The 17,630-nt window shown below is 36.4% G+C and overlaps 1 protein-coding gene across 1 annotated transcript in view; it reads right to left on the bottom strand.

Annotated features, from left to right (window-relative positions):
- Window positions 1–17,630, bottom strand: part of SRBD1 (S1 RNA binding domain 1) — a 124,336-nt gene that overhangs the window by 13,209 nt on the left and 93,497 nt on the right. The window contains exons 18-20 of the mRNA XM_066316089.1: window positions 5,483–5,589; window positions 2,773–2,949; window positions 771–920 (exon numbers count right to left, since the gene is read on the bottom strand). Coding sequence (XP_066172186.1) covers window positions 771–920; window positions 2,773–2,949; window positions 5,483–5,589 — 434 coding nt within the window. The remainder of the gene's footprint in view (window positions 1–770; window positions 921–2,772; window positions 2,950–5,482; window positions 5,590–17,630) is intronic.

Below are 17,630 nucleotides of genomic sequence, written 5' to 3'. Positions count from 1 at the left end.
AATGAACTGTGGCACTGCATGCCTAGCAGAAGGAAAGCAAGGAAACCTATGGATAGGAAAAAAAGGGTACACACTGAAGTTAAGGTGTCCTAAAACTGCAAGGTCCTGTATGACTTTTTTAGGTAAGAAAGTCAAGCTTTGTGAAGTCAAATTCTGCATCTTTGATGTTTGAAGACGGTTTTGTTTATAAAACAGGAAGCACAGGTTTGTTTGTCCAGGCATAATATTCTCAACAGAGAGCATAAGAATCTTAAAGCAACTGGTGAAATTAGCTTCAGTACTTTTTAAGGAAAGAACTTGTTCAGTAAAAATCAGTTGAAAAATAAATATTTGCCCATTTATGGTAGGAGATAATGTTTTCTGAAGAGGAAAAGCAGAGTCCAATTTCAGCCAGGGCTGCTGATAGAAAAGATCCCAGCTTACAGTGGTATTTCAGAGGCACACATGGATTCCTAATGACTTTTTTCTGACATACACAAACCCCATTCTCTTCTTTTAGCCACTTAGTAAAACAATCATACTGTTCGTGTATTTGGGAACTTATATATACATCTTAATTAGATGTTGCAATACCAAAATTTAATTTTAAAGGCCCATAGTAATGACACATGTTCACATATATCTGAAGCATACCTGTTTTTTCAAGAAAGGGGTGAAAGCTTCAAAGCAATATAAATATTCCAGTCTCAAAAGGCTGAGCAAGCTGTTGTCAGAAAAACCAGTACTTTCATTTTAAAAACTGATGGTTCAAAAGGTTTCCCATCACTTACCTCATTGCAATGTGGTAAGACTCTGGATGAATACAGGTTTGGTCCAAAGGATTGGGCTGTTGTGAGGCACATGATGTTAGTTTACTCTTCTTTTTAGCCAGTGCACCTGCTTTAGTCAAAGCACTACTTCCAAGTTCATTTTTCTTATTACTGCCAGAAATCAAAAACAGACATGTCATTCTCAGTGAAGGTGATCCTGGCCCACTGTCCTCATGCAAAACCAACACATTTCATTTTTTCCCTTGAAGTTTCTCTCAAACAAACAAATTCATTGGGACACATTAAATGACTCCTACTGCAAATGCTCCTTTCATGCCTCTTTGTTTTGGGTGTTTTTTTCTAAATCACAAGTCATTCCCTGCTTTTGGAGGACAAAAGAGAACACATTGAAGGACTAGAAACTAGCACTGGCATTTTGGGCTCCACTCATCAACTGTTGAGAAATGCAAACATATTTTCCTCTTTCCGTGCTGATTTTAAAATAACCACTATTTGTTAAATTTCAAGTTAAAAGCACAAAAATTATTTCATACAGCAATATAAAGTCATCAAAATTATTAGTAAGGATAAAAATGAAACATTAAAGTTTATTTCAAAAGCCTCTAGTTATGTCACCTGGACCCACTAGAAGTGTTGTGGAGGCAGTGGTGTTAGAGCTTTACTTTGGCCTCAAAATCCATTTCTCAGATTATACAGTGTTGCCAAGTTTCATGGAATCTGACTAACATCAGAATCATGCTCCAGGAAGGTTAAAATCTCCCCAAAACAATGTTTACATTTCACCAGAGAACATTTGGGGGTAAAAAAAAAAAAAAGCCATCAGCCTGTTTTTTCATTGGTTGTATTGCAGCATAAACTAGAGAAATAGAACAGATCTAGTGTACAAGGTCAGACCTATCAATCATAGAGAGCTTTGGAAACAATTTCTTTGGTCTTCTGGTGCTTACAGCGAGCACCATTTGGCCTGCAGCCTATGCCTCCCTGCCAGATGGGCAACCAATCTGTATACCTTCCACCCAGGCAGAAAGCCAGTCACTATGTGCCCACGTCCTGCCTGGAAGTTACACGTGTGCTGTTCAGCCAGGAGCTACTGGGAATACAGTATTGCTTCTGAGCACTGTGTTGGCTAAAAAATAGTATGTGCTTCCCAGGAAAATTTTTTTATGAGGAGAGCCAGTGTACAGCAAAAGTGTAGGGATGGTGCTACTGCCATGCCCTTTCTTAGTTCTTTATTTTGGAAAGAGAAATGAGGAAAAACAGGAGAAGACATTGCACTTCAAAGGATATTTTCAGTTGTAGAAAGGTCAAGAGGAGCACTATGAACGGCTGAAAGAGTAGAAGACTTGGTCCTATACAGAATCAGGGAATGAGGTGACGGGGAAGAGGATGCACTGTTGATAAACTGGATTTGGGAAAAGGCCTCACATTTCAGACAGAAGACAGTTACATCACACTTGCTAGGCACAGGATATAACAGACACAGTTTGATCTAGGCAGCTACTCAACTTCCTCTCTCTGGGTAATGAAATGGCAACTCCAGAAGTCTGCACTAGTTTACTACCTTTAAGTTCTGCAGAATAATCTTTACCATATCAAATTAATTAATTTACAGATCTCTGTATTATGCCTGAAAACCAAGACTAAAGTTTCAATATCTCAGATCACAACACTGCTGCATGCCAATTCTTTTTTACCAATTCAGTGGCAAAATTTTTAATTAAACTTGTATATTTATCAATACCCTGACTTAGAGGACTAGGCTAACAAGCCAGGATTATTCAGAGGAAGAACAATCTTCACCCATGGACTTGAGCAAGTTAATTTGCTAAAGTTAATTTAAAATTAATTAATTAATTAGCTAAAGTTAATTTTAGCAAGTGTCTTTCAGAGCACAATGGTCTAGGATTCTTTGAGTCTTAAGCATGAATACAAAGCAGAAAAGGGGACAGTCTTCTCATTCTATTTCAGATAATTTAGTCAGAACAGTTAAAATCTCTATTACCTGCAAAATGTCTTTATATATTCTTGATTGAATCTGATGAAGCCAGCACATTGTTGGAAGGTTTTGGGACCCAAACCTTTAACTTCCTTGAGCTGTTCTCGGTTTATAAATGGTCCATTCTTCTCTCGCCATTCAATTATATTTTTAGCCCTATTAGTATTCAGTCCTGCAATGTGTCTAAGAGAAAATTTACAAAATACTTTTATTACTAAGGAACAGTTATTATTGCAAGTGCTACTCATTACAAGGATACACATTCCTATAGAAAATCTGGTTTACAAAACTTTAAAACTGCTTAGAAACTAGCAAATACACTCCCAGACCAAAGGCATCACTTGAAAAAGGATCCCTTCTCTTAGTTCTGGGGAAGGAATCCACTCAAGCCAAGAAAACTTAGCACAGCAATCCAGTTCTGTACATGTCTAACTAGTAAGCCAGGGACACATAATTTATGACCTGTTGGCTATTTCCGTAATGCCAACTCCATTTGTCATGTCTTATGGCCTGCCCCCAGCTGCCCTCTTCAGGAAACAGTGTGGGAGGAGAGTTCAGAACAGATAAACTGTTCCTGTGTAAGAACAGCCCCCTCTCAGCTCTTCAGTGGTATTGAAACACCTTGCCCCAACAAGAAGGGCTCACGTCAGCTACCCAGAAGGAGAGTGGCTGGGAGCAGCTTGTCTTCCTCAAACAATTTAACTGATGCACAAAACTTCTTTTCTCTGAGCTCTCTTAACAAGCAGCTGAGAACAGGCCTGCATGACTTCTGAGGGTAACTTGGACCTCGCCAAGAACTTACCTGTGAAGTGCAACAGTGGTTAGCCAGCTTCCTTCAGGAAGCAGTTGGTTTGCTGCACATTTTCAGTATGCACATGTGAGTAAAACTTTGTGTATGGCGCATGTTAATTATAAAAAGAGAGAAAAGAGCTCTCATGGGGAGTTACCCATGGCACTAGTGAAGAAAACGTCACCCACAAGGCTCTATATATCAGATGTCATTGCTTTAAGTCAGCAGCAGCAATGACCTGTTTGTGGAATGGCATGAACTGATTCTAGAAAAACACCACCAGCAAACCCAGCAAGAGACAAAATCTCAAAAAAAAAAAAAAAAAAAGAAAAAAATATTTCCATTAGTCTCATGCTCAAGCAAAAGTTAAAAAAATAGTCCAAAGTTGGTGAAAGCTCAGAATGAGTTTAGAGGGACACACCTTTAACCACAGATTATTAATCATTAGGAATGGAATTTTATTCAAAAATTTCTTAGAAACATTGAGAAATCCAGCTTATTTACACTGACAAAGGAACATTATAGTTGACAGAATTTTCCACTGATGATCTCAAGTCCTTCAAGCACAATACTCAGCAGTAATACTGCAGCACTGTCATCCCCTCCCTGTGTACTATGTGTCAAGAAGTGTATTTGATGCATCAGAAACCACAAACAGAAAGCTCCACTCAGACTGCAATCTAGCTAGGGTGACAATCTCATAAACTGGATGTCTGAAGGAAACTTAAGACTGCATCTACACAGAACAGCAGACTTGAACAATTGTAAGCCAGATTAATTAGACCACACAAAATACTTACACAATGTGGTTACCACCTGTGGCCCTGTCTGGACAGAGTTACCTCACATTCAGTTTTGTGGAGGCACAGTAGCATCTCAGGCTGATGCTTCCTGCTGAAGTGGACAATATAGCTGTAACTTCCAACCCAGCTTATTCTATGACTCTATTCTGTTGATTCTATGAATGAAAGCTTCATTTGGCGTTTAGGTACCTTGCTTTCTTCCTAAAAGCTGATCTAAATCCAAAAGCTTGTAAGACAGAAGGAATCAGATGTTGGCTAGAGGCTGGATATGCAGAGAAAGAACATGAAAGTGGAAAATCAAAAAGAATAGAAAGAAGGTCTCTTCCTAAATATGGAAAGATGTTTTTAAGGAAGATTCTAAGGGGCTAAAAAATGAAAATACACAGCTAGCAAGAATGCATTTTTCCTAACTTTCACATCTAATAGAACTTTCATTACTGACTATGGAAAACAATATTATGGAAGAATATGGACAGAAGATTTTGGATATTCTTTTCCTGCCCCTCCTACTCCTACAGAGGATGACAGCAGCATTTTTGCTCTTTTGAGAGTTTGTTACCTAAACAATACTGAATTCTACACACTCAAGAGAGAATGAGCTTTCAGTTTCTAACCATGAAAAATAACGTCCAGAACATTCTTCAAGTAAACATGGCATAGGTACTTAACAAAAAACAAACTGTAAAAAGGGATAAATTTTTCAAGTTTTCCCTTAAATCTTTCCTTTTCTTCTTTCCTTGCCCCAAGTTTTACAACCTGTTCCACTTAGAAGTACCTATAAAAATACCTTCTAAGAGACAAAATACATTTGAAAATACCTTTCTCCATGTAAAAATACATATTACTTATATCACATTTTCCTAAAATTGCAGTGTTGGCTCAAAATTTTTAAATATCTATTTTTCTCTGAAGAATAGTTTTACTCTGGAGAATCACACATATCCTTAAAAGCTGACTCTTAATAATTCAGTGAAATACTGTCTTGCTGTGTCGTTTTTATGTAATTGGAAGTTTAACACAAGAGCCATTTGCTCCAGCTGAGCTTGAGTCAGATGGCAGACTAAACAGAGACTCTAAGATCCAGAGCCATGTAATTACATGAATAGGAAAATGTTTCACTCACCTTAATAGTATTTCTGAGCAGATGTTAATATCAACTCCTACAAAGCTGACACACTCTTCAACCACACTGTCCAGAGTTGCTTTCAGCAAAGTCTGTGATACATCATGCTGAGAAACAAAAATGGAGATATCTGGTTACTGAAGTATCAAAGTGTACATAAACAAGGACTGCATATAGCATAACATAGCAAAACATTAATTGTAGAATATATTTTTAAAATGTCCCCAATATATCTTTGAAACACCTTTGTCATGATAAAAATCTCTTGAATAAAGACACACTTCACATCCCTGTATTGTTCTTTAATAACTATTTCCCTGCATCTTGTAAAAACAAAACTTTATTAAAAACATCATTACTCAAAAAGAGTAATGCTTCTGGTCATCCACCACGTCTTCTCTTTAATCTAACATTTTTTTAACTGTAAGATCAATTTGTTAAAAATAAAGTAGAGAAGAGATCACAAATGCTGGACTTTGCACCGGTACTGATATTTGCAAAATAGTCCCATTTATGAGCATCACACTACAGTACAGTTATTATTTACTAAAAGAAAAAGCCACATACTGTAGGCAATACATACGGTACTTATCAACCCCATGGCAACAAAATGTTTCAATTTTTGAACAGATATTTCTGGGAAGATTGGCAGGTCCTTGACCAAAGCACCACTAATGGAAATGTTCACAGAGTTTTCCCCTTTTCCCCCTAAAAGAAAAATCAGTCACACTTGTCAAAGGTAAAAGTTCTGAAGCTCTAAGATTTCTTTTCCTCCCAAATGTAGGCATACTTCAGTTTGTAACTGCACATTCCCCACACAAGCCCATCAGTTCTTAGAAGTCTGACCTGGAGGGAGAAGCCTCCCTAAATGCAGAAGCTAATTCAATCACTATGTTGGCTTAGCTTCAGGGCTCCTCTGCATCACTCATGTAAATCTGGGTTGATCTGCTGTGGTTTCATGATGCATTCATTTAGGATATCAAGCTGGATCCAAGCCAAGGCACCAAACACTTCATCCATTACCTTGTTTTACGTTCTAAGCCATTCAGATCTTCTAAAGATTTCACAGTTAAATTTAACATACCAATAAGCATCAATCCCAATCTAATAACATTGGTAGTTCATTAAGCAGTGGATAATAACTGAGCCCATCATAAAACTTCAGGCAAAATATTTCATAGCTCTCTATTTCAGATGATGGTAATGGGATGCATTTTCATGATGTTAAATATAATAAAGTTACTTACAAACACAAAGCTCATATTTCATCAATAGTACTCTTCCTATATTAATTTCGCATGCAAAACACCATGTACACACATAAGTACTGGCATTTGCATGCATTATTGGTCTCATAACCACAAAGTTTGCTTATACACTTGGCAGAACAAACATCAGTTTCTACTTACTAATGTATTGCTACTGCAATGTAACAGCTTCTTTTTTGAATAAAGAGACAAACAAAACCCCATACCCTTACAAGAAGTCTTACGTTTCCTTATGTTTCACTTTCCTGACTTACTGAAGATGTAGCTTCTCTTAATGAGGAATATATTCCCTCCTCCTCCTGGCATCAGCCATGTAATATAGTAGAGCTAGAGAATTCCAACGCACTCACACACTGCTGCAAGGATGCATTTATATAACATAGCATAAGGACCAAAATAAAATGTTCAGAAACAACACCCACATCTTCTCTTCTTTGCCAAGCGCAGCTGCCAAATACCAGGCTAGGTCTTGCACTAAACATTTCATTTGAGGTTCGCTGGAAGATAAAGATCCTAATTAATTTTTTTTCATTGTGATGAAGGAAGGCATAAGGAGAAAAAAAATGGAGAAGACAATTTCCTTCTGCTTTTAGGGAAGGCTACTGACTCCAAAGTACTTGCAAGCTGATTATGATACAGTTTCACAAGTTACATTAACAAATTCTATTAACTGTAGCAGGTCTTGGCCACCTCTAAAAAAATATCTTGCTATAGACAACTGCTCTGAATATAGAGTCTGTGGCAAAGGGAAGTGTAGACTGCTGCTTCCCCAAGTTTCAGATTCATCCCTTAAGATGATGATGACAATTCTTCAGTAGGAACAACATGATTCAAAACAGTCACTGCCTCCACAATACCTATAGCATAAGGTGTAGAAAAGAAGGAAATCCATTAATCTGGTCTAACCTTTATAACAGGTTCTTTGGAAGAGACATGATTCAGTAGAAGCTTTATTTCCTGCCTTCAGAAAATGAACCTAGATAGTGATTCAGTCTACTATATTCCCTGAAAATTAAGGAAAGAATCTGTCACAACCTAAAACTAAGTACCCTAAAATATCTCTTCTTATGGACAAAATGCCACTGTTCACAGAACCTCACTTTCAAATGCACAATTGATATTCATCAATAAATTGACATTTATTTATTATTTATCAGGTCTAAAGACCTGGGTCTGTGATTCCAACAGTTTGTGTAAAATTCATGAGATACAATACACACATCTTGAAAGAAACTATAGTACTTAACTATCTCTTTCTCTTGCCAAGAAGACAAAAAGTTCTCAGGTCTCTCAAAGACAACTTGTATCTTAACTTTGTATCTGTTTGACAGTCATCGTTAGAAAAACCAAAACAAGACCTGCACAAGTTGTTCTTTATTGCTCCAACACATAAGAGTCATTCAACCTGAAATGGACATCACAGTGTGTAGGTGAAGGCACAGATGAAGTGAACAGGCAGATCTGACAGAACAAAATAAGCATAAAACTACAAGTGAATGATGTTAAGTTGTTAAAGCCAGGAAAACCTTCTAGATGTAAAACCTTCCTCCCAAAATGCAGCTACTGACCACCAAAGCTTCCTTTGGCTAAAATGAAGAAATTTTTACACCCCTCTTTACGCTGAAACAAGGCACAGAGAACTGTTACACACTTAGTTTCTAGTAGTAGTTAAAAACATTATTATCTCAATACTATTGCCAAGACTTGCTACTGTCTAAAGGTTACACTTCTGGAAGGTTTAAAGTACATTGCATTTTCCTCTCTTCCAACAGTTTCACTGATCTTCTCAAATATTAGAGGTTAGATGATGCCATATACTTCTGTGTGCTATTTATATGCACTGGGGTGGTATCAAATGAGTCAGACACTAGAAGCATACATATACTCTGCTCCTCACTCCCTACAACAGGTTTGTAAAGAAAGGAATGATCATCTGTGGCATTAAGTGCACCAGAACAAAATCTGCACAAATACAGCTCAAGTCTAAAATGCCAGGTTGCTTTCAATGTGAGGTTATGCAGAACTTGATGTTTGCTGCACAGTCTCTGACATTCCCTCCACACACCACTGATCATTGCATGAGCTGATCCCCTGCAAATCCTTCTAAATAAAACACTTTCATAATAGCACTGACTCTGAATACACGCCACTGAATGAGGGTGTCCCTGCTAACAGGTCTAAACTGTTCAGTATAGCCTTTAAGCTCAGAGCCAAGCACACAAGGTGCTCTCACAGCTATGTATAAAAAGTAGGAGCATGTCCTTTGGCATGACTTTCAAACATGAGCTTTAATTTATAGCCAAACATAAAGTTTTACTAAAACGATACTCAGAAATGGCTGCCATTAAAATATTCACTGTAATAGTAGATCTGAAGCAGAAGACTTAATTTTATACAATGATCTCCAAAAGGATGGATATTCTCCATTTATGGAAACAAAGGCCAGCAGAAGTAAAGGGCTTGCCACAAACTGCAGGGCGTCCAGTGCAGAACTGCAAACTTTTGTTTATCATCACTCTCCAGAAAACAAAGTCACTTTGCTTCACTGATAGTATTAGCAAAAACTTACACATTTGTTTGGTTTGAGCTTTTTGTGGAGAGGACTATAGAAATTAATCTGTCCTAAGAAGTGTCAGGAACCGTAACCACATTTCAATATTTGTTTTCTAAAGAGTTTCCAAGTGAGTCAAGGAACAAGACACAGAAAATTACTTGATTAATTGAAACAGTAAAGAATTGTCAATCAGTAAATGAAATTCAAAATTACATTTCTCTAGTATTTTTATAAAGAGTATCCCAAATATAACTTACATTCATGAACACAGAAGAAAATCAGGGGCATCTACAGCTATTGAGATCTCTGGTCACAATTACTGCTCAGATTAGTCCATAGCAAACTTATTAAAATTACCAGAATAAATAATACACATTTCAAAACAACCATTCTGCAAACCCATACTAAAATAACTTAACAATCAACATAACTTCATTTCATGTAATTTCATCAATCATGGCACAAAATATTAACCCCTGAAGAATAGTGTTTAAGAACATCTGTCTATTATGCACATGACAGTTTTGTTCTATCGTTATGTCCCAATACTTCAGCTATCTTTTGTCATATTATATATAGCAGAGAACTTACTTATTGTGTATAACATACTTCAGCCATTATTGTATAAAGCAGAGAACAAGGATTGTTGTTTCACTCTGTTTCAAGGGTTACAAACACTCACTGGAAATAATTAACGTTACTAAAAACTTATCGGTTACTTGAGATGGTGATCCCTCAACTGTAACTGAAATCCCTCTTGCAGTTTTAAAAACCTGTTGATGTACACAAAAGGAAGGCAGTATTTTAAATAGCCTCTGAGCTCAGTTATTTCTAGCAGTGCACCAGTACAGACACTGTAAAAATACATTTGTCATCAGCACAGCAAATTTATCAAGTCAAAGAGCCAGTGCTCACAAGAAGCCAAATGTTCATGAGCATGGATGGTGGATCAGCATACTAACTTTGCCTGAACACTAGATTACCAGTGCTAGACTAGAATGGGCAGCTTTTACATGCAAGTAAATTACAATTCCAAGCTCTTTACCTTTGGCAACTCCAAGAAGCCCCCACAATACTGAACCTCCATACAACACTAAAAATAATAAACATAATGAAAATGCATTTGGTAGTGTTTTCTTGGTTCCCTACATAATCATAATTTTACAAAGGATGGTATGATTGCATATCTATCTGGAAGACAAATTCAAACAGCTTAAAATTCTACTGCAATACAGCAAATCTGAAATAATTATTTTCCATTTACCAACATTAGTAGACATTGACACAATCAGCCTGTGCGTCATCATTACTTTAAAATGCCCAAGAGCCAAGCAAGGCACCTTCCAACACAGTCAAGCAGGAATTATTTCTACCCTGCAGACCCTACAAATGTAGTGCAGACATGACCTAATGATGCTGGTTAGAAAGCAGTGGGGAGGGGATGAGATCTCAAGTCTGCGCAGCAACCTGCAGGTTCTTGACCCAGGCTCGGCATTACAGTACTATAACAAGATCAATATTCATTCTAAATAAGACTGAGCTGTGTGCCAGACAATCTATTTTGGGTTTTGATCAAGTTATACTTCACTTGTCCTTTGAATCCAAAAGCCAGCGTTCAATAAAGTAAATGCAATTTAACCTTTTTTTCTGTCCAATTGAGTCCTGAAAGACTTCTAACACTCCATAAAACATTATTTTGTTGGTACCTACTATTAACTTCTGTACCCATGAATTTTAATATTGGCATGTGAGACCAGACAACATGCCTCTTGAAAAATACTATTTTTTTTTCTTTAAAGAGTGGCGTAACTGTGCAAACAGAATGACTTTTACTGAAAGAGAAATTAGGTGGGACAACACATCCTAGGCAAAGTTCAAAAATATATTACTTTACAGAGATTCAATCTATGGCAATGTGTTTCAAAACTTAAAAAATGGAAAAAAATTACTAGTGCTGTAACCTATATACAATCAGCTTCATTTCAAATGCTTGTGAAACCACAAAAGTAAAATGCATTCATAACAAACCCTTAAGTACAGCAGGACTGAGGTAACAGAAATAGTCCAAGGAGAAGCACTTTTTCATGTCCAGAATTAGAAAAAAATACAAATATACCTTACATGTCAGGTGGAAAAGGTGTAAAGTAGAGGATTGGGGTTTCCATCTCTTAACATCCTCTGGAAAATCCCTTCCAGTTAGAGTCTAAAAAAACACGCTTATCCCTCTGATGTTTGATAAAAGGATCTAACTTGTTTTGAATTTCTTTTGATGATTATTTGTGGTTTCTCCAAATGTTACATTGTTATAGGATATATTGTTATCCTATGTACTTAACTCAGATTAATTTCTTGTTTCAAAGATCAAAATACTGTTTATTTTAACAGCATATTGCCATTACGGAAATATCCCAGGAGAAAGAATTGGATTTAGATTTTCAAAGAAAATGTTAAAAACAAAACCAAAGTCTTTCAACTCTAATATCTTAAAAAAGTAAAAAACCAAAAATGCAGCAGTTTATCATGTAAATGCTTTGAGTCACTTGCAAATTTCTGGAATTCATCTTATATTTACTTGTGCTTTTAGATACTAAAAGAAGCAGTAATACTGCCAAGCTTGTTAAACAAATTCAGTTCCATTGCTGCCACATCTTATTTCTAAAGTTAGCTGCTGTGACATGAGCAAGTTAGCAGAAAATTATGTATACCCAAAAACATCTTCCTCTTTCCAGAGCAGGTACAAGTTTTCTCCAATGCATACTGTAATCTGGCTAAGAAGCAGCAATACAAATTTCAGTTATAATCAACTACATCATTCCTGGAGATTTCAGAGGGACATTTTGGCCGATAAACAGCAAATGCAAAAATCTAAATTACTATAGGTGGAAAGCCTTGTATTTAATTTTCAATCCAAACACGTATTTTGGGGCTCTTAAAGCTCTACAAATATAGGGGATATTCTGCAACACTACAGAAAGATAAAGCAAGGACCATAAAGAGTTGAGCTTCACAGATCACACAGTTAAAAGGCAACACATTCAGTTGATTTTCCTGAAGACTGTTGAAGAATAAGAGAAGCGACAAAAAAGACATTGCACTAACAGAGGGAGAAGATAGAATTGACAAAGCCCAGGTGAATGTGGTCATCTGTGGTAGTTTTGTGTAGTCTGAAGTCAGTGACCACACATTGCCCTGCAGCAGATGGGTGAGGAACAGCAGTTCCTGGGTACAGCATTCCCACTGGCCTTACTCAGAGCAAAGGGAGTCCCCACAGGGTGTGAGAAGCTTGGCAAGAGGCTACATAAGTACACATGCTTCTTCCAGCTCTACTGAAGACAAGTTGGGATTCTTCTCCTCCATCCCTAATGAGGAATGGGGTACTTGAAATATTATGAAAAACTACAACAAGAACCATAAATTCACTTAAGGTATTTTATATAAAGGAAGGATTAGTATAGGTGATGACACTTAGCAAGTGCTACATCAGGCTCATATCTGCAATGCACTGAGAATATATTTCATACAATGACCCATCTGTTCTCTCATTAGAAAAAAAAAAATGTAGATACCAAAAAATTACACTAACTAGGTTTTTAATCACACACCCCACAGAATTAGTGATTATATAGAAATACTCAAGATAAAATTAGGAAGAAAAAGAAAAGCTTTTATTTAAGGTGACATCACCTCCTGAAAATGCTTAGTGAAAAAAGCTTTAAGGTAATTCAACTTTCCTCAACTCCTCCACCCCAGTCCCCACCTTTTTTTAAGTAGATCAGCTCAAATGGAATATGCTTAAAGAATTCTTGCAAATCCTGCTGCTCCTCTCACTCTCTTCTACTTGGCTCCTCCTTTACTTTGATCAGACACTCCTTGCCCCTTGATTTCCAAGCTCTTCCGTAGCCTAGCTAAAAGCAAAAATGAGCTAGGAATGAAACAGAATGCAAGACACTGTCCTGCAGAAGACAACCAAACTCAAATAAAGCAAGCTTATTTTCTCTGCTTACTAAAGTGCAGAGAAAATAAGTGTGATTGACATATGGCAACTCAAAAAAGTCACTCAGAGTAGTGTTTACTGAATGACCCGTGGAAGACTGAAAGCTGACAGAGAACCAGGAAACATGTGGAAAAACAGAAGTTAGCTCAGTTAGCAGCAGTTATGGATTTGACAGGCAGAGTACATAAGAATCCATTGTGTCATTCACATCTTTGATAAATGAAAGCAATTTCAGCACCACTCATTACATATAACAGCAAGGTATATTTAAAGCAAAAGAATAAGTAAGCAATTGGCAAAAAAAAAAAAAATCACTGTGATACAGTAAGCTTATGACTTTTCAGAAATGTGTTCTGCACTAAGCTTAGCAAAATTTGCATTAAAACACATATTTAGCACTTTTCCTATTACATATACAGCACTAACAAAGTGTTTGCACATAGGAGGTTGAAAAGTTGACAGGTCCCAATAATAAATTAATTGCGCTAACATGTCAGCACTAAAATGTTTTCAATGACAATTTTTACAAGCGAACAAGAACACAAACATTTCTGTCATTCTCAAAACCAAGCAACATTTCATAACCATCATAACCATCAAGAGTATATGATTGTTACTGCTAATGTAATTAGCATAATATAAAAAGTGAGAAATCAAAATCAGCCAGTAGAATGTCATAAACAAGAACACTACATGTACTACCCCATACATAAAACCAGCAATTGAGTACGCTTGTAACAGACACATTTTTATTCAAAGAAATAAGACCTCAGCAGGTAGAAAGAAAGGACAAATCCAAGAGCACTTATTTTACCAGCATCCCTGAGAGAAACTGTGATTTGTGCCCTTATAACATAGTCCTTACTTATATTCAAGAACTGGAAATTCCTTCAGCAGGCATCTTTACAACATGAAAAAAATACAGCACTCGCAAATGTGTAAAATAATACAAAATTTTGTAGTGCAGCAAATTTAGAAAAATGTTTGGAACAAAGTTTTCTTAGGCATACTCTAATGCAAAAATCTTTAAATAATAACTGCATTACTTTACAAACTTATAAAGTTTGAAGACACTTATAAGTCAGAGCTTTTAAGTATTGCATATATGGATATTCATTGCAGTCTAATCTGATCACAGCATCATTCATTTTAAAAACTGACCTCTATTTCCCTTGTAAAATCTTTTATTTTATAATTGATCTAAAACCTAAAATCAAAAAATCTAAAATCAAGTTTTAGGCAAGCTTGGGAAAAAAAGTTAGAAATCAAGTATTTGAAAAACTGAGACCTAATACTTTAAAAACTCTGAAAAAATTAATTTTAAAATCAGGTCTCATTATGAATTCTAATTATAAAAACTTTTTTGTCCAAAAAGCAAGTTACTGGCCCAGTTTTAATAACATTTGTAAGTAGGGGGAATAGAATTGTCTATTTCTACAAATATTTACAACTCCAAGCTGGTACATCACTGGGTAAGAGGGGAACTAAAATCGCTTCTGATTTTGCAGCACTTATGTCTGCCTTTCACCACCTGCAGATGACTTATGACTTCCAGAATCAAGGCTCCATTGAAATCACTGGCTGATGTCCCTTTACATTAATTAAGGACAGAAGTTCAGCAGCAGCTTTATCTGTGCTTTGCAGCACTGGGAGTTAAGAGAGGAGGTAGCAGATAGATCAAATATTCGACAGGATTGTTCAATGGGTGTCAGCTTCAGCAAACTATTAGTTACACTAAAATAATCCTGAATTTTTAAATATGAAAAAATAAATTGCTATTGGGCATTCTTTTTTTGTAGAGAATAGGTATTTCACGAACACCAAAAGACAGTTGTTCTAAATAACCTTGATTAGGGCATCAAGCTTTTGATGGATCCTCACACAAGTTAGCAGTTATTCTGATAGGAAATTAGATAACTGAGATATCTTAGATCAGCCATGGCCTATCTTCCTCTTCTGGGGCACACAAAGATTGGCAAAGAAACTTAAGTACAAGTTTTGTAGTGAGGTCTAAAGCACATCTAAGCTGATGCAGAGTGGAGCTAACTCAAATGCTGTTGTGATGCAGAAGACAGCTTGCCTGGAGACTTGTCATCACTAACTCTGGCCCAAACAACATCACCTCTCCCTTGCAAAAGAAGGTTACATGGACAGCTAACACCATTCCCAAACTGCAAATTTATCTCAGAATGAGATATAACAGTGGATGCAAGTCCTGGCCACACAAAGATTTGTTGTCTACCACCCAAGGTTCAAAGGCAATTCTTGCATCCAAAGACAATCCCACAAATACACACTTCTATGGTAGATAGACCAGCAGACTTAGAATAATAATTAGCTTTTCATATGATTGCAAAAACAATGAAAAGTTTGAGGAAGACAAAAATATGAAGGTCCATTAGAGGAAAAGTTTAAGAAAACTACTATTTTTTACTCTCTAAAAACATAGGCAGTCAAGAATGTGAAGAGAAAAATGTAGCTCCTAAGAGTCTAGAAAATCTTCATGTTAGAGCAGTGCATTCTCCAAAACTCTTAAGTCACTCCATAAAACATCAGAAGTACTCAACTTCCAAACTTTCAGTGGCAGAAAATGGACAGCTGGTGCTGCAGATACACAAAGTGGTGACTTTTGGGTTTGGTGTACTTTACTCGGACTACTTTGACCTGTAGGTGACAGAACTTGTGGGAGATATTTGCTTACAGAAAGAGTTCTGGTTTTGCTAGGCTATTCCAAAATTAGAATAGTAATAACATCCCCTGCCACAGTCACACACATATTGCAGAACCTTTAAACTTCACACTACTTCAATATAGGTACCTGAAAACAGTCCCAGTCTCACAGATGACAAATCAAACCCACAAGAACTTAGTGATTCCTCTTAAACTAAAAAATAAGTAAATCAACCAGAAAGGATCACAATTCTTCATTTCCTGACTACAATCCAAGCATCATTACCCAGAAGCGAACAGTACACATTTTGCTTCTCTAGTATTTTATGATTTCCATGCATTGATCGCTGTGTTTGCTGATTGCTTGGACCAGGGACAGCTTACAGATGTTTTTTGTATCTTTGTTTTCAGCTGTCCCTGTATCAGTGCAAAACAACTAAAACACAGCTTCTAAAGTAAAGGATATTTAGAGCTAATAGCCATTTCTCATCAAACTTATTTATTTTACAAATTTATTACATGCTGTCCTATTTATTACAGCAAGACTTAAAAAAGTGCCGTAACTGAACCTGTTATATCCTCTTCCAGAGGAAGTGATGACATCAGTTCATTGATTAAAAATTAGTCTGCCCTCTTCCACAGGTTATTTTCAAGTAGGAATCAAGATCTGGATGCAACTAGGCTGTCTCCTCAGATGAACAGATTTAAGGTCTGGACAAGAAGTTGGAAAATGGAATTATTTAATACTCAGTCAAATCCTAGCATTGGGAAAAGACTCTTCAAAAACTGGTTCGCAAGTTCTCCTGTTGCTCTTAACTTCTAGCAACATCCCCTAAACCACCTCACATATACAACCATACAGGACAAATGCCTCCAACACTGTTTCAGTCAAATATATTCCTAAGCTACTGTCTTTATAAAATAACGTAAGTGAAATTTTTAAAAATGGCTTGTACTTCGATTTGGAGGTTGGCAGGGTTTTTTGTTTCTTTCTTTGTTTCTGCTGTTTTGTTTTGGTTTTTTTCTTTCCTTTTAAGTTAGGTAGGATTTATGGGGAACGTATTTTCATTATTTCATGTATATATCTAAAAGAGAACTGGAAACAAACTTTTAAGTGGTTCAAGTTATAGACATAGCAAAGACCTCTAAGTATGAGGTATGGAAAAGTCCACAGTATACTGAAAAACAAGTGAGTCAGGAAAATGAAAGAGAATTGCATATAGATGCACATAGAATTGCACAAAGATGATGTCACATCAAATGAGAGAAATAATAACTTCTTCTTGAAAATGTGTCTCAACAGAAGACAGAAGGCTTCTGGCCACAACAGCCATTTTTAAATTTATACTTGGAACAAACAAGAAGCTACAACTGATGTTCTTTATAATGCCTTATGCAAAGATATGTTCTTGAAGTACTCAGTCTTCTCCATCAGTCAGTTCCAAAGCTTCAGAAAAGAAATGGATATCTCATCAGGTTTTTCAAGAAGGTTTAATTTCTTCCTTTTTTCCATCTGCACATGCTGCACCTCATTGTGCTAAAAAATGCCTTTTCCTCATCTGAAATTCTGTCTTTAAGTCATAGTCAGTGAAAGAGTTCTCTTGTAAAGTTGCAGCTTTAGAACACTTTCAATAGCTACATAAGACAAAAGAAGTACAAAAA

This window comes from Sylvia atricapilla, chromosome 3 (genome assembly GCF_009819655.1).
Source record: "Sylvia atricapilla isolate bSylAtr1 chromosome 3, bSylAtr1.pri, whole genome shotgun sequence".
NCBI lineage: Eukaryota > Metazoa > Chordata > Aves > Passeriformes > Sylviidae > Sylvia > Sylvia atricapilla.
The sequence above is the reverse complement of the archived record's forward strand: the minus strand, read 5'-3'. Positions and strand labels throughout refer to the sequence as shown.